This window comes from Mercenaria mercenaria, chromosome 2 (genome assembly GCF_021730395.1).
Source record: "Mercenaria mercenaria strain notata chromosome 2, MADL_Memer_1, whole genome shotgun sequence".
In the NCBI taxonomy this organism is placed as follows: domain Eukaryota; kingdom Metazoa; phylum Mollusca; class Bivalvia; order Venerida; family Veneridae; genus Mercenaria; species Mercenaria mercenaria.
In genome coordinates, this window is record NC_069362.1 from 16,220,767 (window position 1) to 16,243,544 (window position 22,778).

The window sequence follows — 22,778 nt, forward strand, 5'->3', positions numbered from 1 at the left end:
TTTTTTAAATAACTGAAGTTCATCGTAGCATGTTGCTCATTCACATGTAAGCCATGACCAAAAAAAAAAAAAGAAGAAGAAAACAACAACAAAAAAGAAATCATTATTAACCCCCCAGGAAAAACGACTTTTTCAGCTTTTACAGTAAAAGATATACAAAACTTACACTTTATTTCTACACAAGATACTCTCTGAACGTTAGAACGGTATTGGTAAAACTTTGAGGGAAGCTGCAAATTACTTGCTCAGTTAGTTCTTGTATAGAACCATGAAGCTCTGGAGAAAGTAACTGTCTGCCAAAACAAGACGTAAATAGTAGACGTTATAAAAACAATTCCAAAAAGGTTTCCAAAAGGAGGAATCGCTTTCATATAATACATATTGAATCATTGAAAAAGGTCATCGAATCTATATAAAAATATAGTGACAGAACAGTTCCATATATTACATTTTGAATGCAGATAAAGGGAAATCGAATCTATATCATAATGTTTTGCAATCATATAATGAAAAGTTGGTTCAATATAAAGACGAAACTGTTCCATATATTGCATTTTCCAACTTATATAATGAGCGAATGAACCAATATATCCTTAAAACGAACGATTAACAGAAAAAATGTCCATATAAGACAGCTACGGCGTTCCATATAAGTGCCTCAACCAATCCTTCTTGACCTACATTTTCGTGAAGCTGCTTTTTATAATAGCAAAATCGGTTCACTCGGTTAAAATTATATTATTCTAAAAAAAACCCATAAATATCAACAATAGTTTCTGGAACTTGGACAAATACATACAATGGGAAAGTATTAATAATAAGAGAATATACTCGTATAAGACCTACATTTTACCAAATTGATTAAACTTATTTCCCAAATGTATTATATTTATAATTGCAATCTATATTGACTAAGATTAAACACTTTGGTCTGGTATAATTGTAACAACATTCAGTTGTTATTTATTTATTAGCTGTAAGACCTAAAATTATACTACTTTAAACTTATAAGGCCTAAAGAAAGATTTTTTTCACATGTTGGAAGTTGATAGAACTGATAGACATTTTGATAGACATTTGATAGAACTGAGACTTTGACAAACTTCTTGGAAAAACAGTTTAGTCCAAACAGTCACATTACCATTATATGACAATTTAGTCACACTTAGTTTGATGTTAGACTGATATATGCATGATTTCTTCAGATTTCCTCAAAAATATTTTGAGATTTAACGCGGAATCTTTCACTTCCAGTTGTCTGTTACGCTGAGATTTCCAGCATTTTTTTTACAGTATTCTAAAGTAAATATGAAGTAATCATTATTTTAAGGGTATTTTAGGTAAGTTTTTTACCATCATTTTGTCAATTTAACTTTTACTGTAATGTATACTATAGGCTGTTTTCAGATCGATTCTGGTCAAAAGATGAGTGAGCGCCATATTTTGAATGTCTTTCGCTCACTTCATTCGTGAAAGACCGTGAAAGACATATGTCTTTTTTACCTTCTATCTGATAAAATAAGCAGTTCTACCAACCTTAACTTGCATGGACAAATTCCTTATAGTCCATAGCATCTATTTGTTCTGTTCATGATAACTTTCAATTATTTATATTTATGTATTTTATCACAAAAGATATTTTAACTGGGAAATGTCTTTCAAGATGGTGGCATTCTTACAGATTTGCCAGAGATGCTGACTTGTAACGGCTCATTTCATTGTTCGACATTTCTAGACCGCGTTATTTCATTGGTGTTAGACTTTTCTTGCCAGACTTTTTCTCTGTAAATATAAGTGAGCCACTGGAAAAACATTAACCTTCACGCCTACGTAAAAAGTATACCAAAACTAAAGCTACTCCTTGCTACTGGGCTACGCGACTAGTAAAGCTTAGTCGTACGATATTGTATGCCTGATAACTATATACATGATTGCGGTTCTCATACTCTCGGCTCTTAACCAGAAAGTCTACATCATAGGCTCGCATATATCAACTAAATTTCAGTTTCTCTAAGTGTTCTGTATTACAAATTTACATCAACATGTTTTCATTACAAATTTACATAAGCATGTTTTGATTGTTTTTATTACAAATTTACATAAGCATGTTTTTATTACAAATTTACATAAGCATGTTTTTATTACAAATTTACATAAACATGTTTTCCTGTATGGAATAGTTTACCAATTATTTTCATATATGTGGCTGGATAACACCTACGTAGGCATTTCGTGAAGATGCAACTTTTATGTGTTATATGTGAAGTATATGATATAAGTAGTTCATTGATGCCGGTAGTCACAATCCTAAGGTCAAATTAACGTCAAGAAATTAGGTCAAACGTCATTAAGTGCATTTTTAAAAATTTCATTTATATGGCATCATATCTTCGCCATTTGATGAAATAAGTGAGCAAAAATGGTATTTAATGGAAGCCAATGTATTTAACTATGAAATAAAATCACTATATGCAAATTAGCTCATTTGCATATCAATTAATATTAATGAAAGCGGCAAAACCGTACAAAATTACGATAAAAATTGGCATGTATGTACAGCTGTACAATATTTATTGTTTTATATATAATTTTCATGATTTAAAAAAGAGAAAGGCAACAAAGATATGCGGGATACTTATCCATTGATATACGCAACTGTTTATATCGCCTTCATATGTGTTTTATGTGTAGATACTGCTTTAAGTGGGTGGGTGAGTTGACTTCTGACCAACAGTTATCTTTGGCACAATTGTCGTATTTGTTTTCACAAAAGCAAGGCATTTCTTTTGTATTAGGTACATATCTGCCGGCTATTTCAAAATGTGAACCTATGTCACACAGCCAATATGGCTGCCATTTTTCAAAATGGCGGCCAAGATGACGACCAAAGGTAAGTATGTTCAAAAGTATGCATATATATGAGCGTTTACATAGGTTTTAATATAATTTATTGCAGTATTAAGATTGATAAATACAATTGATAATAAGACCATACGGCATGTAGGCAACCTCATATAACCAATATGGCGCTCATTTTTCAAAATGGCTGCCAAAAGTCAATATGTTAAGGTTTCTTTGCATACATTATAGAGTTTACATAGTTGTTTTATGTAGTTTAGTATAGTATTGTGATTGAAAAAAAAACATTACTATTTTAAATCAGGTTGACACCATCTCAGACAACCAATAAGACAGCCACTTTTCACAATGGCCGTCAAGAAGTCAGTATGTTCAGTTTTTCTACTATACTGGAGAATGTACAAAAGGTTTTATGTAAGGTTTTGCAGTATTTTGACGAATAATTAAACAATATACTATTCAAAACATATATTGGGTTTACAGACAGGATAGCCTAAATTTGTATCAATAGTATACTTGATATAACTACTGGGCACCCAATGTATCTAGAGGTATAGAGAAGGCAAATATGGATATCTTCGGTATATCGGCAGGCAAACTTGGTTTTTCATACAGACAGGCAAACTGTGTATCAGTGATATATAGTCAGGCCATTTTTGGTATCATTTGTTTACAGACACGCCATCCGGGCTAAATATTAATGCCATTATCGGTATCGAGGGTACACTCTGGGTATCCTGTGTATATGGCCCTTCTTGCTATACATATAGGCAACAATAGGTAGCCTGGATAGAGAGACAGATACAATGGATATCCTAGTTATACAGGAAAATTATCCCGGGTATACATACATGTACATTCCACTTTGTGTATCTTAGTTATACAAGCATTCACTCTGCGTGTTTTGTCACCGCATACATGTATAGCCACCCTGGCTATATATACAATCCACTAAGGGTACCTTGGCTATACATACAGGTCACTATGGGTATCATGGGTATACAGAATGGCCTATCTGGGTATGCTGTGCATACATACAGGTCATACTGGCTACACATGTATACATACTGGCAACTACTGGTATACTGAAAACACAGACAGGCAATTCTGGGTATTCTGTACATAAAGAAGGTCCAACCGAGTTTCTTTGCAACTCTAGATATTTTGTGTATACAGGCATGTCTTCCTGGCTATACAGTTGTATATATAGGCTACTACGGGTATCTTCGATTTACATACACACCATTCTGGGTATCGTTGGTATATAGACATGCCATCATGGCTATACTTTCAGGTCACTTTGGATGGCATTGGTATATCTACGTATCTAAGGCATAGAGCCATGCCACTCTGTGTAGCCTGGATATACAAACATGTCATCGTGGCCATATATACTGGCCATTATGGATATCCCGGTTTTACATATAAGCCTTTCTGGGTACAAAAACCTGGGTATACAGGCAGACCATCGTTGCTATACACTAGGGCAGTATATGCGTTGAGTGTGCTTGGTATATAGACAGGTCACCTGAGTGCATCCTAGGTAGGCCACCTTGAGTATCCTGGGTATACAAACAAGCCATCCTCACCGTTTACTTAATGTCACCACTATGAATATCCTGGGTATAAATACATGCCACCGGTGTACCCCAGGTATAGAGGCAGGTCTATCTGGGTATACTTGGTTTACTGTCAGGGCTATATATGTCTGCTGGATATCCTTGGTATACAGAATGACCACCAATGTATCAAATGTATACAGGTCACTCTGGGTATCACGGAAATACATACAGGTAAGGTTAGCGATACATACAGATACACTATGAGTGTCCGTGGCATACAAATAGGCAACTATCGGTACCTTAGGTATAGATGCAGGCCATTTAGGGTATCAGGGTTATACAGACTGACCACATGTGTATCCTGTGTATACAGACAGACCATCATAGCTATACATATATACCAGTTTGGACATATACTAATTACGCTTCACAACTTTGCATCGATAGCATAAAATAATGGATCTAAGTTTGCATGCATACGAAGCATACCACAGGTGACATGTATGACTGTATTCCTATAATACCCAAAGTAACATATCATATACTAATGCGGATTACAATACGAAATGTGGCAGTTCAATGTGCAAATGCTACCGATCCAACCAGATTTGCATGTTTGAATTTGCATACGAGGCTATATATATATATACTATATATTGGCTATATATATATATATTGGATTTACAGGGTATTAAATAGGAAATGTCTTGCCATCTTGCCACGATTTTTGATTTTTAGATAAACTGGATACATGTATTTATCATGCTATGTTCATAGATCTTATAAGATTCAATGCATAATAAAGATTCTTCTTCTTCTTCTTCTCCTTATATATATACCAACTGTAGAAATGTACATGGCAACGAGGACAATAAAGCTGTGACATTTTTAAAACAATGCCCTCTGGTATTGTGTATAGAGAAAAGACTATGAGAAAGATTGAACTGTGTAAACTATGTTGTGCAGTATTTGAATATGTGTTAAATACTAATTATATTTTTAATGCATGGAATATTTACAAACTTTACTTGGACATTTATAAAACTGATAAGATTCTTATCAATGGTTAAGAACACATATATGTGTACTAAATGAATGTTTTAAATGCCCCACTTTTGACAGTATTTACTCTTGCAAACAATAAATAATGCTACAAACAGATATATATTTGTATAAAGTAATGTTTCAAATATAATATTGCTTTTTTTGTCCATTTATAAACACAAATAGTGAAGATTTGATCTTTGTATTATTTGAAAATATCATTTTTAACGAATTATCTGCCAATTTTTTAAGTTTTCATGAATATTCATAAGTATGTAATGAGAAAATTTTAATTAAGTGTTTGTAAATAAATGGACAAAGTCCTGGCTTCATTTTGGTACCATTGTTGGCATTCTACACCGATAAATGACCAAGATACAAGGTATTTTATGTGACACACATGAAAATATGCACGAATGACCTTTGACCTTGTTTACTTCGCTATAAAGGGCCTCTCATGGGCGACTACCGGGCAAGTCGTTCTTGTAGCACCTAGAAGATAACGTTTAACATGGTAGTCGTCCATCTTCAGAAAATGCCTACGCAAGTCACAATTTTGAAAACTCTAGGCATGCTAGGAATATTTACACATCATTGTCAAATATAACTCAATGTGTAAGAAAAAGCAAATACAACATGTACTCTCAATCACACATAGTTTGTTTTATATACCTATACATAAAAATTATACTGCCGTGATGTATCGACATGTTTCAGATGAATGTTATTAAAGTTTGCGACATTTTTTGTTTGTTTGCTTTATCGGACACAATGTCGGGTTATTTTCTTTGTATTTTACCAAATTGTATTACTAATATAATCTAAGCTAAGTAGCGACTTTTCTTAATATATCAGGAAGTGTAATATCGGTCTCCAGACAAAAATTCTTAGAAGGGAACAATAATTTTTCATGTATAAAATCAACACACATTTTAAAAATAAATTCTATGATCCTCTATTTGGTAGACCATAACATGCCCTCATCATAAGGTCAAAATAACTGTCATCATCTACTGTTGAACTGACCCCTGCGTAGTAGTTCATGAATTCTTCACGTGTCACCTTTCCATCCGGGTTACCAGGTGTATCGATACTGTCTAAGAAGTTCCGAAGCACTTGCTCTTCCGTCCACTCACCGGAAATAAACTTTGGATGTTGCTTTGCGTTGGTCGAATAGACAACTGAAAAATAATAAAATATATTTCTCATACAGATGCAACAGCACTTTATGAAATAGAATAAAGGAGTCGACTGATTTTCATTTGGTTAATAATTAAGAAATTGTAATGAGATGAAGTAATTTCATTACGGTGTATCCCAAGGTCGATAACCGTTTGGGAGTGTTAAAATATTTTAATACATGATTCCATTATATTTCACTTTCAATTTTAGTATGTCTTTTTGGCTTGGAACTACGGCTCCAAGCCATTATATTGTTTCCGGCTATTTTGCGTCGTTTTAGTTAAATGAAAAACAGCAACTTCCTGTTTACCATCCGCTATTTCACTGTTCGCCAGCTTATTTCCAGTTAAAGTTCAATGTTCGCTGTAATAAAGTTCAGTGCTTCCTGATAGTGTTTGCTGACTTGTGTTATCAAAATGAATATCAAAACAGACAGCAGTAACCAAATATTGAGATTAGCCCTCTTTCAAAGGTAGAGAAGAGTAACATAAATTAGATGGAAGCTTCCGATACGAAAAAGCAACCGTATCTACATGTGAATCTTTCATTATCTTAATTATGTTAAGTTTAAAAATTAAAATTAAAAGTGTTTTGTTTGTCAAAAATTAGTTCCAACCATTTAGATTATAAAGAATTAAGATATAAAAACAAAACAATTATAGGTTATTAGCTTTGTATCGGGAAATATGCACGAATATCTACACGTATAAATGTAGTATAAATATTATGAATTTGTTCAATGGAATAGTACGAATAAGATTGACAATACTGAACTAAATAAAAAAAATCATGCAACAGCACACAGTAAATGACGTCACGCACCCGATATGAAATTCAGGCGTCAGTGTATGCAAAATATTGACGTTTCCGGTACCATTTAACTTAACGGGGAATAGAAACGAGTATGTAATCAGATGAGATATTCACCAAAAGAAGAAAATAATGACTGAGGTGATGAAGTAGTGTTATCTGCAAAAGAAATTTTGCCGCAAATTTCTGTGCTTATGTTGTGGCCGATCCATTTAGTGTGTAAAGAGGAAGTGTTCATTAAAAAGCGAAAATCTTTATACAGCTTTAGTACTTAGGTTAGAAGAAACTGTATTTTTATGATACCTTGAAAACAATTATACTACATTTTCAAGCATAGGACACTAATTAGCCTGAAGCAGGTGCCTTCTCTGGACTCTTACTTCCTCTGCTATTCAAGGCTTTCCTTTTTTATTTCTTAATCATGTAAATGAAATTAGGAAGCACTTTTTCATGGCGCATGTATGGTGCCAATTATAAGAGATCGACGTGACATCAACGTAACCGTGTATGTATATTAAACACGTGAGATAACGCGTCCTGAGGAATAATTTAGAAGTACATAGACGTCTAGTGAGTTATTCTGTACAATTTACGTGCCTAATAATCGATTATCAATGTGTAAATTATGTGTAATGCCGTTCTGTTATATCATTTCAGTTTTGAAAATCCTTTCAAATAAAATAGTAGATCAGATAATATGTTGACCTGATGTCCGTCGGAATTACTGTGTCTTAAAGACAATGTACATGATTTTTCATATCAGAGTGTCGGATAATAGCCAGTAGCAGCAATACAACTGTTTAAATATTTTCAAGTGAGCCGTGCCATGAGAAAACAAACATAGTGGGTATGCGACCAGCATGGATCCAGACCAGCCTGCGCATCCGCGCAGTCTGGTCAGGCTCCATGCTGTTCGCTTTTAAAGCCTATTGGAATTGGAGAAACTATTAGCGAACAGCATGGATCCTGACCAGATTGCGCGGATGCGCAGGCTGGTCTGGATCCATGCTGGTCGCATACCCACTATGTTGGTTTTCTCATGGCACGGCTCAAGTGTTTACAAGTGCAAGAGAGTTTGCTTTAGAGAAAGCAAACGGAAAGAATCGGGAAGAACATTTTTGTTTGACATGAAACCATCAATATCCCTAGTATTGCAATATTCTATTACAGTGGCTAAGTAAATAGTAATTACACAAAATGTTAACCTTTAGCCTGCTTAATTTCTGAAATGGACTGGTCCATCATTCAATTCGGACAATACCATTTATTAATAAAAGGGGTGTTCACTAAAAATTTATTGACTGAATAGCGAACAGTGCAGACCATGATCAGACTGCACGGATGTGCAGGCAGATCTTGGTCTGCACTGGTCGCAAAGGCAGAATCACTAAAGGTTAAATGCTATTTTCAAGTATAACCATAGAAACTAGCAACTTGATTGCTGATAGCGATCGATTGTTTGTGGCATTAAACGTACATCAATGACATGTATTCAAAACAAATAACAACAGTTAAAGCTTTTATCGAAGATTCAGTGGAAATAGGAGATACCTTTTAATATTAATGACAATGGACTAAATGGTGCTTAAAGAAAAATAAATTCATTTTATAGATAATTTTAAAAACCCAATTTGAGCAATAAGTTAATTCTAGACAAACAGCAAATATCAAGAGTTTTCCACATTATAGAGCTATAAGGAAACTTCGATGTTCATTACTGAATCGTTTATCCAGGAAGTATACAATTTTCTTCATCTCTTCAATTTTTTTCAAAATTATTTTCACTTGCGTCTAATAATCAAAAGGCGTGGCAAATGGGCTTTTCTCATTTTAACAAAAAGCGATGTTATTGTTCCATACTGGTTTGATTACTTTAAAATGAATTAAAGATGAATTAGCAGTCATATCTTATATCAAGGAAAGACGAACACACAGTTTCTAACATCACTTGGAAATCCTCCTGTAGGGATATTGACAATAAATGGAAATTGTATACTTAATAGCCAACAGAGAAATTGTACAAGCAAACTAATTTGTTTTGGTCAGATTCCAAGCCACTTTGAACTCCTTTGTAACATAAACTATAACGTATTCTGTCTCCCATCTGCATAAATAACCTATAATCTATGAGCTTTCCTAAACCATTATTGCTGTGATGCAACGTTTTGTTGTTTTACGTTGGTATTCTTTACTTGTCTATAGAATGAAATGCTCTTTCGAAGCACAGAAAGTAACTCAGCGACCAAACAAAAGGTGCAGACTCGTTCTAAATGGGTTTTACGGAAGAGTTTGAAAAATGTGCAATACCTCTTACGATTTACCACCACCCTAAACAAAAATCTATAATAGTACAAGTTAATAGACTCCATGATCCGAAAGGACCTAAATTACAAGAACAGCTCAAAGGCGTGGGGACTTAATGAATCTCATTGCATCATTTCTATTTACGAGCGAATATTTTCCCGCGCTTTTTTTCTATTGCCTACTTGGATGTTGTTTTAATTTTTCTGATAACATAGAGCAATAAAACAATGGATCATAAAAAAGTGTTGATATGGCTTAAATTGACATCGGCATGATAGGCCAATACTCTTCCCCGGGCTTAAGCCCTTTCATGCATGAGAACATGACCTAAAAGTATACACGGTCTTTATAATAACATCTTAATACCGTTCAACACTGGTATTTTTATGAACCTTTAAAATAACTTACTTTTTAAATCCTCCAATTTTAAAACGCCGTCTTTGTTTGCATCTAGCACGTCAAATGCTTGATTAATAACTTCAATTCTTAGCTTTGTCATCGGTGGTCTGAGTTTGGCAATCAGCTCAAGAAAATCAATTTGTTTGTTTTTGTCCCTATCAAAAGCTTCAAACAACATTTTTACGTCATTTTGTTCTACTTCAAGACCGTATGCTTTCATCCCTTCATCAAGCTCCTGGTAACACAGACGCTTAGAAAAGTCTGTATCCATTCTCCGAAAAAACACAGCAAGAGATTTCAGACCTCCTACACCTTTCAGTAAACACTGATTTCTTAATTGTTCTAAAAGATCCAAAACTCTTCTGTTTTCCGCCTGTGCTTGCTTATACATTGCTCTTACCCCACAACTCAACAATTTGAATAGAATATTCAAACTTCAATTGCGATATTTTCAAAATTATCTTCTTAAATCCTTTCAAATCCTTATCACAAAGTTACAATCTTGAAATACATCTCATCGTTTTCATTAATCTAGTCAAGCGCATTAATAACGTATTCTTAAGCATGGAAAGAAACATTTGTATATATACTCTAGGTTTAATGTTATTTCCACATGTTTCTAGCGATCAGAGTTAGAAAGTGGCATGCAATTCAAATAAACCGATTATATATCAATATAAAATAGAACTTAGTCCATTTCAATGTTAATCATCAAAAACACCTTTTACTATATTAACGGTTTTGAATTAATTAAATCACAGAAATCGTGAGTTGATAAAGCAGCGTTCTAAGTAATTTTCACAGAAACCAATACTTCAAGTTTAGGTTGTTGCTATGTGAGCAAATGAATCACCCTCTAATATTTATCGGGGAAAAATACAATAAATATCAGCCGCATATGAGTGGGTGTTACAAAAAAAGTTTTGTAAAGTAATTGCGGACTCCAAGGTTCGGATAGTGATAAAACTGAAGCGCATCCACGATCTAGTTCATTTAATACTTAATGCAAATAAACTACAACTACAGTACATATTAATCAGAAATATGAAAAGAATAAGTTTCAAACATTAATTCATTTAAACATTATCAATATTGTAGGTAATGCTTTCTTTGTGTCCACTAAGTCCTGTATGAATAAATATTTATCTTTCTTTCAATTTTGTTTTCAAGTTTAATTAAATCTTACAGAAATATCACGGTAGATTATATTTTATAACTTTCCCTGTTTTAAACAGTGCGATTCTCATTTTAAAATTTTCACATGAAATAAAAAAGCAAATTATTTCGTTTTAGGCATACGATTGAAAAGTTTTTCACTCGTGAACACCAGATTGTAAATTTTCACTCCTGGGTCTGCCACTCGTGAAAATATGACAAGAATATGTTACTCTGTCTGGTGTTTCTGTGAAAGATAGTTCTATCAGACAGAGAAACGAACACATATTCTTTTATATTTATGATTTAAATTCCTTGTCTGTTGGGAAATAGTTTGAATTACAGGAAATTAGCTCTTCAATGAACGAGATTTTCTATTCTTTTCTTTCTTGTATATAACAAATTAACGTTCTGGAAATGCTTGAAAGTGCTTTCGAATTATTGATATTCTAGTGCATTAGTTTAATATGGTGGCTGATTTCTGCCATTTCGTGTGTTTGTGTCGGCGAGGCGAAATGTCGAAGTAACGAAAACACGAAAGGTCGAAATAATGCATATTTGTTCGTGTCGGCGGGTCGAAATGTCCTAGACACGAAAACATGAAAGGTCGAAAACTGCTTATTTGTCGTGTGTTTGACTTTCCACATTTGAGGCGAATACACGAAGTAACGAAACATTGAAGGCGAAATAACGAAATTTCAGAGGTGAACACACGAACTTTTGTATTAATCACCCTTCGTGTTGTCGCCCTTCTTTTGTCGTGTCTTCGTGTGTTCGCCTCGCAAGTCGAATGGCGAACACACGAGAAATAAGTAGTTTTTGACCTTTCGTTACTTCGACCCGCCAACACGAACACACGACAAACATGTGCAATTTCGTCCTTTCGTGTATTCACCTTCCGGTAGGCATGCGCATAACAATTACACATATGCTGCTGAAATGAATATGCTATCTAAATAATCTGTCAGTCTTACGGGGCATATCATTACGCCGACCTGAACGTTGAATGCTATCTAGATAATGTGTTTTACCATTTATATACAAAAAGTTTCCTCAATTTATGATAGAAAATGTTTCATATGCAATAAAACATGTCACTCTTCAAGTATTTCAGTTCTGGTATTAAATTCATATATACGTTACGCCCCATTTTGCGCCATTATTATGGTGTATTAAGGCAGAACCTACACGAAACATTTGTCGTGTGTTCGTGTCGGCGGGTTGAAGTAACCAAAGGTCGAAATTAACTAAATTTTCGTGTGTTCGCCTTTCGTCTTCCGAGGCGAATACACGAAGAAACGAAAGATTGAAGCGAAATAACGAAGTTTTAATACCTGCCGATACGAAAAGTGATTAATACAAAAGTTCGTGTGTTCGCCTCTGAAATTTCGTTATTTCGCCTTCAATGTTTCTCGTGTATTCGCCTCGGAAGTCGAAAGGCGAACACACGACAAATAAGCATTATTTCTTGTTTTTCTTACTTCGACATTTCAATTCGCCGACACGATCGCACGAAATGGCAGAAATAAGCCATCATAATTTAATGACTTTTAATGCTGATGTGTCTGTTTGGTTAACCGGAAATGAATGCCTCACGTTATATTTCTGGATAACCTAAAATATGACCTGCATGTAACATTTTGCAGAGTAAAACATGTCACTAATTTATATAGTGATAAAAGGGTAGCATTAGCATTTCTAATGATTTAGTAAGATATTAAAATGTTAAAACTTTTAAAAAAATGTTAAAAAACGATAGTTATGAACTATGAAATCAACTGGTAATTTGGCGTCTGTTTAATCGTATGCAAATATATTCACATATGCGCATGGTAAATACATATATATATATTACTAGAATGTATGATAAAAATATGTAATTACCAATAAATGTTCATGATTGTAGATATTTTGTACTCCGAAATGCCATAAAGATTATAATTTTCACTTACACGCTCTATCGGAAGCCCAAATTGTTAAGTCAATGAAGAAAACGAAAAGGGCGATCTGAACATACAGAACAACCTAAAGTAGATGAGTGCATGGCATTTCAGATTAAAATACCGCAAAATTAATTTTATGTGCACAAAAAATTAATGCTAAAATATATTTGATTCAGCATAATATTGCATTCAACTTGAATAAGAACTGTGTACAAACGGAGGGAAATGTCTAACAGACAAGGCAGTCGGAAAGACAGCTATATCCCCTGCCACTGTTATGGATAGTGAAAGGGTTGATGGTATCGAATGGAAGCATTGACGTTGTTAAGTATATTTTATGGTTCATGTATGACGACTTAAAGTTGTGACCTATACCTTGAGCCTGCATGGAAAATCCTTCAAGTGGTTTATAATTATAAATGCTGCAATACATATCAATACAAGATAAACTTAACGTGGTCAAATCTAGCCACTGCCAAGCAAATTCTTCAGACTTCTCAATAATTATATGTCATATGGCGACTTTCCAGCTTTAATGGTGGTGGAAGACCCCAGGTGTTCCACCGTGCATTATTTCAGTTCGGGCGGGCATCTGGGTAGAACCACCGACCTTCCGTAAGCCAGCTGGATGGCTTTCTCATATGAAAAAATCAAAGTCCCGAGTGAGGCTTGAACCAATATCGGCGAGGGGCAAGTGATCCAAACTCAGCGACCTTAACCGCTCGGTTACGGAGGTCCCTTCTCAATAATGAACTTTCATTATTCTGAAGGCAATCGGATGTCAGAAGAGACCGAAAAGTTATAAATTAAGAAAACTGTTGACTGATATTACAATGGTTACGACGACGGGAAAATGTCGGACCGGAGTTCGATTCCCGACGCGGTCATCTTATTTTCTTGATTTGGAGTTTTTGAAATATTTAAGAAACAAAAACTCATCTTCCAATGTTCATGATATGACCAAACTTCTATTTGAAAAAAAGATTAATTTTTAGCCAAATCTGGAGGTCAGTGCCTTTAAATTGTTTTATTCAAGACAGTAACTTGCAGTTACTCATACAATGTTGAAATCTCAAGTAAAACATTCGCCGTTTTGTTAATTTTAGAGAGTACTGGAATCGATAAAGTAATCCCTCCCATCACGCTCTTTATCATATATATTGTAACTTTCTTTTATTAAACTATACTGTGATATTGTTATACTTCTTCAGAGGTGATGATATTCAAGTAAACAAGAAATAAGTATAACTATGACGACATCATGTAGTTGTATTTAACTTTCCCTAGAGTATTGTAATTGCTAAAATTACGTATTAGGAAATAATATAATTTCATGGGGTTTCGGCATAAAAAAAGCAATATCATGGAGGTACAAATTCGTGGATACCACAATTTAAGGACCAGAAGGAACAGTAATTATATATTTTTGTTGGGATCTATTTTCGTGGATTGACGCAAGCACGAATCCACAATTTTTCAAAAATATTCCTCCAGTAAAAATATTATTTCATAGTAGATACAGTTCGTGCGTGCCAGTGACAAAAAGAATCTATATAAAGATGACACAATCTATCTTACAGAGAAAGATAAATACCATGCAGTATTCTTCTCGAATTAAAACTGTAAGGTTGTTTATATCTGAAGGAAGGAAAGTAATGTCAAACATAAACTTATCTAGACAGTTGACTAGTTTATATTCGTGCAACAACAATAGTTTCTTTACACGTGAACATGAAATTCTCGTTTGATATGCGGTCTAATAGGGTCATTATAATAGTAGTACGATCTGGGATGCTGTTTTCGGCTTTTTACCAAGGCGCGTTGTCTACAAGATATCTGACGTTACTGCAATTGACAGGTACTGATCAATCGAGTATTTCATGGCATATTATGTAAAACTATGTATAGACATTTTGAAAGAAAATGATATAAGCTTGTTTCTATTATTTTCAAATAAAGAAAATATATTTGTAAACAGTCGTAAATTGCTTATAAAACATAACATGTTGATATTATTTTATCCATGTGGGATGAAGCAGCTGTAGCGTTTTAATTATTATATATCATTTGTATCACCAATGTAAATCTCACATCTATCAAACGTCAGATACTATACCTGAATCGAATCTATATATATATATAAAAACACTAGCTGTAAATTGATTCAAATTACATTTCGAATAGACGATAGGTTACACCTTTAACTGTAATTCAAATTACATTTTGAATTGACGGTAGGTTACATCTTCCTTTGATTGCAATTCAAATTACATTTCGAATTGACGGCAGCTTACATCTTTGATTGCAAATGAAATTGCATTTCAAATGGACGGCATTTCTGTAGGTCACATGCGTGAGGCTACCCGATTGATTCGCGTATCATGAATTAAATTGAAGTCAAGATATATAAAACTTTTAAAGGTTATCAGATCTTTCACTAATTCACGACTACTGGTCACTACCTAATTGATTTTGTAACCCTGAATATTTACAATAAAACAAATGATTATTATTATTATTATTATACCAGATTTATATAGCGCCCTTTTCATGATAAACACGTTCAAAGGCGCTATACATATACTGCAGCCACACAGGACGCGAAATCATCCTCTACTATTACAGACACAGAGCGATCTGACCAGAGGGACAGAGTGAGATAAAAAAAAACCCAGAACAGACAGAGAGAACTTTTGGGATACAGACGTGTCCGGCTAACTTAGCCTAGCTCTTTTCGAATAGACAGTCTGGTTCTTTAACGTGTCCGGTGTATAGCGCCGATTCACGCGAAGCCGTTTTTCCTGGGAAGAACCAGTACAGGCCTCTAGTTGGGTGGGAGACATTCAAGAGCATCTCAGAAATTTCCAGTGCCTGGACCGGGATTCGAACCCTGGACCTCTGGATTTACAGTCAAGCGTGTTACCAATAGACCACCGGCCCACAAATGCATGAAGAAAATTGATTTATGTTGTTGAAATAACTTGAATTAGGAAGCAACAATGCCGACAACATTTATAATATGATTCTAGTATAACTGAAATTTCAATAAAGTACGTTTCAATATCTGCAAACATTTTCAATTTGCTAAATACAGCTCTGTCGCTAAATAGCGAAACGGTATTTGTTTAAAAGAGTTTATATTTGACGCAGTTGAAAGAAAATCGCAAAGACTTACATATCATTCATATTCATTTTAAGAGAATTGCTTCCTTCTTATAAAAAGACAATTTGCTTTAAGAACACACTTATGAACCCTTCAGTTTTTTTTTCGTTGGATCAGCCTACCATAAACATTTACAATTACTAAAGGCACCACACCCTTAGCGACGGCTCTATCTTTTAGAAAAAGAAATTCTAAGCGTTGATGATTTCTTTTCTCTGTCAGGGATTTTCCTGAATTTCCATACTTTGCAGGGTTGCTCAGTAATGATGAAGAGTAGTGAAAACAGTGCCTGGCGTATTCCAGAGCTCGGCGTAAGTCTTTCGATTTGACATAACTGTGTTAGAAATAATGCGAGATGATGGGTATAAATTTAGCTGATGTAAAAAGTTAATGTGAGTTGGACACTTAATACGGCTTCAGTTTATCTCTTTTACGAAAAACGGGTTCTGCTTGACAGTCTGTAATTTTTTTTTGATATTTCGCCAAGCTGTCGCTAGACAATATAATTATTTGCATGTTCCGAAAAGATTGCTTTCTGAGTCATTTTATTATATTTTACTAAAGCCGTGAAGTAAAAAGTGTAGGTTATAAAGAAATATTTGAAAAGAAACATTTGTATAAATTTAATTCATTCAGAAGAAATAGACACACCATGCAACAAAACAAACTGTAACACGTAACACGTTTTGCACACCAAAGGGTTCTTGTGATTGTAGCTAATTTATGCTGTAAAAAAGACGTTACGTTACCTTACAATTTGGTAAAATCCTAACATATTTGAATTTAAATGCAAGTATGTTGTTATACTTACTTTTTAAGTCATCGATATTTAATATTCCATCTTTGTTTGCATCGAGGCAGTCGAATGCTTGATTGATCAATTCTACTCTCCTTTTTGTCATTGGAGGACGTAGTTTTGCAACTAGTTCCAGAAAATCAATTTGATTATCTTTATTTTTATCAAACGCGTCAAATAACATCATAAGATCATCTTTGACTATCTCTAGCCCAAATGTTTTCAGACCCTCATCAAGTTCTTGATAAGATAAACGCTTGTCGAAATCAGTGTCCATTCGTCGAAAAATCACCGAAAGATATTTTATCCCGCTTACATTCTTTATCAGGCAACTGTTTCTTATCTGTTCTATTAAATTGTCAACTTTTGTATGATCCATTATAGATACTATGCGGTTTATTTTCAATGTATAGATCGAAACGCTGTGAAGTAAGCCATTTAACGACACTACACAATAAAAGTCGGGTGTTTTACTCCATATCACTGTTCAAACATACATCTCGGCCCATTCGTGCTATAACTACTTACATGTATAACAAGCTTTTTCCATCTAATCGGATCATGATAAATAGCCGCTGCGCATATGTTTCCACTTGCTCAACATTTTCTTTAAAATCAAATAATAAATTTTACTTAGTTGTTATATCTATCAAATAAATTCCTAACTTTACAAGTTTTAAAACTAACCGATGGTTTTTGTACTAGTAATGCATGAGGCTGCTGTTTTCAATTAGATAACACTTATGTTGAGCATTAAAGAAATCCAGCGCTAGCTATTTATTTCTCTTTTTTTTATCTTTCATGTTTCAACACTTTCTGCTGGATGATACGTTTGTGTTTAAAGAACACTTTCAAAGAGAACAAATATTCGATACCCAAGACGTCACGATAACTTTACCAACTATTCGTGACAGACCTTGTAAGTACATTGTATGTAAAGAAACGGCGACAATATGGAAAAGTAACGAAATCGTTAAATAGTGTCAAAAATCCGCATGTTTTGCAAAACACCACACTTCATTTAACGGATGAAATTCTGACGCAAAAATCTGATTTAAGTTTGAGAACTTTTCTTTGTTTGAAGCTGACACAATTGATACGACGTTTGTTGTTTCGACGTCTGAAACATTTTTCGTAAATGGATTTGGCGTGCTACTCAGATTAAGTGTAAGTAAGAGTTATCTCCCTTTGAATATATCATTATATGATACAGAAAGTTTAACTGGCATCAAAGCAATTCGCATACCATAGAGATATATAAATACACATATTAAATGATTATACAATCAATTTGAAGATACATTTAAAGAACGGGGCGCAACAAGAGGAAGGTTTTGTTAATGAGGGATAAAAATGTGCATCATCCCTTGCACCTCGTAGCACGGGTTAAGCGGAATTCTTTTATTTCTATTAATTGTTTGGGCAAATTCCATGATCCCAGACTACAAGACAATATAGCAGCACTGAGTCTAAGTACTGAGAGACGTTTTAGTTACCACATGACACGTTAAGATTGTTGTTGTGATAGTTAATATTATCTGTGAGAAGATTCTTTAAAACATGGAATTCCCGTATGCATGGATGAGTTCGACAGCCTAGTGGTAGAGCGTCCGCTTTGAGTGCGAGAGGTCGTTGGTTCGATCCCCGACCGCGTCATACCAAAGACGTGAAAATGGTTCCGGTAGCTCCCTTGTTTGGCACTCAGCATTAAAAGGGAAACTGGCCTCTTGTCTCATACCCAAGTGGCGATGGATTCCATCAGGAGTGAATAATATACGTAGTAGAACTCCCTTCACAATCGGCCTAAAATAAATTATGTATAAACAAGAATGAGTTTGGCAAGCGTTAAATCAATTGAACGGCCTGTAGCCTTTGTCTTCGAACCGTTTAGAAGCTATAGCCTCGAACATTTTGAATCGCTTTTTATGGGTTGTGTATTCTGTATTTATCTGGTAGTATTAATGTGGCTATGTTTATGTTCCATGTCTGTTCTGGTAATAGTTTACTGGTCTGCTAACGAAGATCGAATATGTCGTATGTGCTGTTATCTGGGAGGTCGTCGTATTTTTGTATTCTTTCTATTAACGAAGTAAAAGAAAGTAATAGCAGACTCGATATGTTGAGTTTACTTATGAGTGGTGATTTAATGTGTAACGCCGTACACGTCCCCAAGCACCGGCTAAAGCCATAGAAACATTAAATGTAGTTCACTATTCCAAAAGACCAGAACGTGTAACATCTATTTTTGGAAGCAGAGAATGTTTGCTTGTTTGTTTTGGGGTTAACGCCGTTTTTCAACAGTATTTCAGTCATGTAACGGCGGGCAGTTAACCTAACTTGTGTTCCTGGATTCTGTACCAGTACAAACCTGTTCTCCGCAAGTAACTGCTAACTTCCCCACATGAATCAATGGTGGAGGACTAATGATTTCAGACACAGTGTCGTTTATCAAATAGTCACGGAGAACACAGCCCCGCCCGAGGATCGAGTTCACGGTCCCGCGATCCGTAGACCAATCCTCTACCTACTGAGCTAAGCGGGCGGGCTAAGCAGAGAATGTAACAACGTGAAACAATAGGAGACTCTGACTGATTTGAGTCTGTTCACAAGAGGTAAGTCTAGAGTTCAAAATATTTACATCTTATTGAGATACTTTTAGATTTAGTTAATTTTTATGTACCTTTGCTGTTCTGTAAGCAAGTCAATATATGCCTAAGATGACTCTAAAGCAGTTTATGTTTACGAAAGACGAAACCTGACTGTGTAACTGATACATTTGGTCATATGGATTGAAGCTATAACTAATAGATACCACGTGATATTGCAAGAAAACGATTGTTGGAATCTTGTCTTGAATCCCACAGTTTGCAACTTATTTCAAGTTACATAAAATTTGTAATTTATTTGTACTTTATATTTTGACTAATATGAGTATTCAGTGAATTACTTTAGACCTGTTATTATTACAAAAATATTTATAACTTTTTTTTCTAATTTGATAAGCGCGCTTTATTTATAAATTTACAATTATGAAAGATACGGTTCCAGGAATATGCATTGGACGATTTGTAATTTATTGATTTTCATGTAGTTGAGGAACGGCTGATTTTCCCCAGAAATGCTTTGATAAATTGAATTAGTAAGGCCATGAATATTTTAAGATTTTCAATGCTTATAATACAAAGATATTGTTAGAATAACAGAGCTAGCTAGTAGCTATAAGTAATACAATAAGTTTTCTATTTTATAAACGAAATATTCAGTCTTTGACTTATACAAGAAACAGTGGCATCAATATCTATAAACCGAAATGTGATGTGGTATGAAAGATATAAGACATTTAATGCATATGAAATGACAGAAACAGAGCTTTCTGTCACGCAATTGCATGTTATGAATAATTACAAAAACTCTACACGAAAACAATTCCTGTTTAATACTGTCTGATCCTTCAATCTTGTTTCTTACTTGATATGTAAAAGAAACTTTTGATAATTGAAGTAACACACTACATGTTCTGATAAGTTTCAATTCTTTTTTTTTTGTGACAATTCCTCTACATTTTACTAGGACTCAGTGTTGAAATAGTGTTTGGCCCTATGAGGTTATGGAGCTCATCCAATTATCTTTACAGTAAATTTCTGTTACAGTTGATGCATTGGGCGTGAGTGTTGCACATTCTCTAATACCTCATTCTCACATACGGCGCAGATAACTACGTCTGGCCACGGATAGAAACGTAGTAATCCGTATCGATCCGTACATGAGCCGTACCTCAAAGTAGTAATCCGTATCAATCCGTACCAACACTTGGTCAACACGTATTCAAGACTTATCCCAAACTTGCAAGTTTCTCAAACTTTTGAACATGCACAAAAAATTTGAGCGATCCGTAGCCATTTGAGCGTGACTTTAAAGTTTAGTCCAACTTGGCTGAAACTTATTCATCCGTAGTTAAACGTACGTACTAAAACATAATTATCCGTACTGAAACGTACCTTACCGTAGTTTGACATGATGGTTTTAAAACTTGCAATATAAACGCTGGCTACACGTGGCCTATTTATATGAAACGTACCGACCCGTGACTAAACCTTAATGCGAACGTGGTCATGCGTATTGATCCGTAGATGAACGTAGTTATCCGAGGCTGCCCGTACTTAAGCGTAATTCAACGTAGTTCACCGCAGACCCGTTCACGCGCTAAGCAAGATGCCAGGCGCAGTAAAACGTAGTTCAATGTAGTACGCCGTACCTATCCGTACTTATTCGCGTCCTGTATTCTTTTGTTCCCCGTTTCTCACCATTTTTCCCATACTAAGACATACTGCTCCGTACTTATCCGTGTCCGCCCCCCCCCCCCCCCCAACACCCAAAGACCAATCTCATCCTCACCGTACCTCAACGCACAGACATATCCTTATGTGTGATTGTAGCTTTACATGATGTCGTATGGGCCTAAGGCAGAGGGCCAAAAATCAGTACGGCTGTCCAAATAATTAGGACGATATAAAATCAATTGATTAATGACAATTTTATCATTAAGCGTTCGAGTATTGTCTAGAACAACATGAAAGCTCTTTGAGGAACCTTACGGGAAATTTATACGCCCAGATCAAATCATTTTAGCATTATTAATCAATTATTGATTTTATTGGATAAATTAATGTGCAGGTACGTATGATGAATTCTGATATATAGTCTGATGCCTTGTTATAAACAGCAATCATGGGGACTTGCCGTATTTATTTTCTCGAATAAGAACTTTGTCAGCCATTTGAGTTGCTGTAGTAGAAGCTGCTTTAAATAATATTTTTTTGTAGGTTGCATTTTGCGAGAAAAAATTCTGTACACAGCGACACCCAAAACTATACACATATGTTTGTAATAAAAATAAAAAGAATCGACCAAGCACGTATTATACACCCCCATGACTCGTTTTATTCTTTTCCGAAATCGTTTTCCAATAACACCTGGAGTTCGTTTTTGATTTCAGCTATTCATCATTTTCCCCAGCTGTAATAATTGCACAAACAATCGAAGCTATCAAACTGCCTGTTTAAGATAGATATCATTCCTTTTGTTAATCCGTTTCATCTATTTCATACGGTTTGCATATTTCATTTAATCTCTACAGTATCTCAGAATAATTATATAGAGATACATGTATGTATTACTAAATTAAATATAAATACATCTGCAATTACTTAATATTAGATACATTTTAGAAATATGATCTTTTTTATAAAACGGTAACACTGATCTTCTTGCCTCAGACTTCTACCGTGAGAAATGGATAACTTCCATTCGTTTACACAAAAAACTTGTTAACCAGTACATAAAGTACATAATGAAACAAAAAAATGTTCTACTATGATATTTAATTACTGTAGTTTGTACCTGGTTAATAAGTTTACTTTTTGTGTATGTAAACGAATGGAAGTTATCCATTTCTCACGGTAGAAGTCTAATTCAATTCTCAGCGACGGCACCAATCAAGGCATATTCGAAAATAAATACAATCAATATTCGCAATTGTTAACATTTTAAGTTTGATAGTT

The 22,778-nt window shown here is 34.6% G+C and overlaps 1 protein-coding gene across 3 annotated transcripts in view; it reads right to left on the reverse strand.

The window, feature by feature from the left end:
- Positions 1 to 2,152: 2,152 nt before the first annotated feature.
- The window catches only part of LOC128550893 (calcyphosin-like protein), a 30,621-nt gene continuing 9,995 nt past the window's right edge, over positions 2,153 to 22,778 (reverse strand). The window contains exons 1-2 of one of the 3 annotated variants that reach the window (XM_053530898.1): positions 17,233 to 17,934; positions 2,153 to 6,646 (exon numbers count right to left, since the gene is read on the reverse strand). In XM_053530898.1, the coding sequence (XP_053386873.1) occupies positions 6,411 to 6,646; positions 17,233 to 17,596 (600 nt within the window). In that variant the 5' untranslated portion in view covers positions 17,597 to 17,934 and the 3' untranslated portion in view covers positions 2,153 to 6,410. Of the gene's footprint in view, positions 6,647 to 10,169; positions 10,980 to 17,232; positions 17,935 to 22,778 lie in introns of those variants that run through there. The other 2 variants (XM_053530895.1, XM_053530900.1) reach the window with 2 other exon arrangements.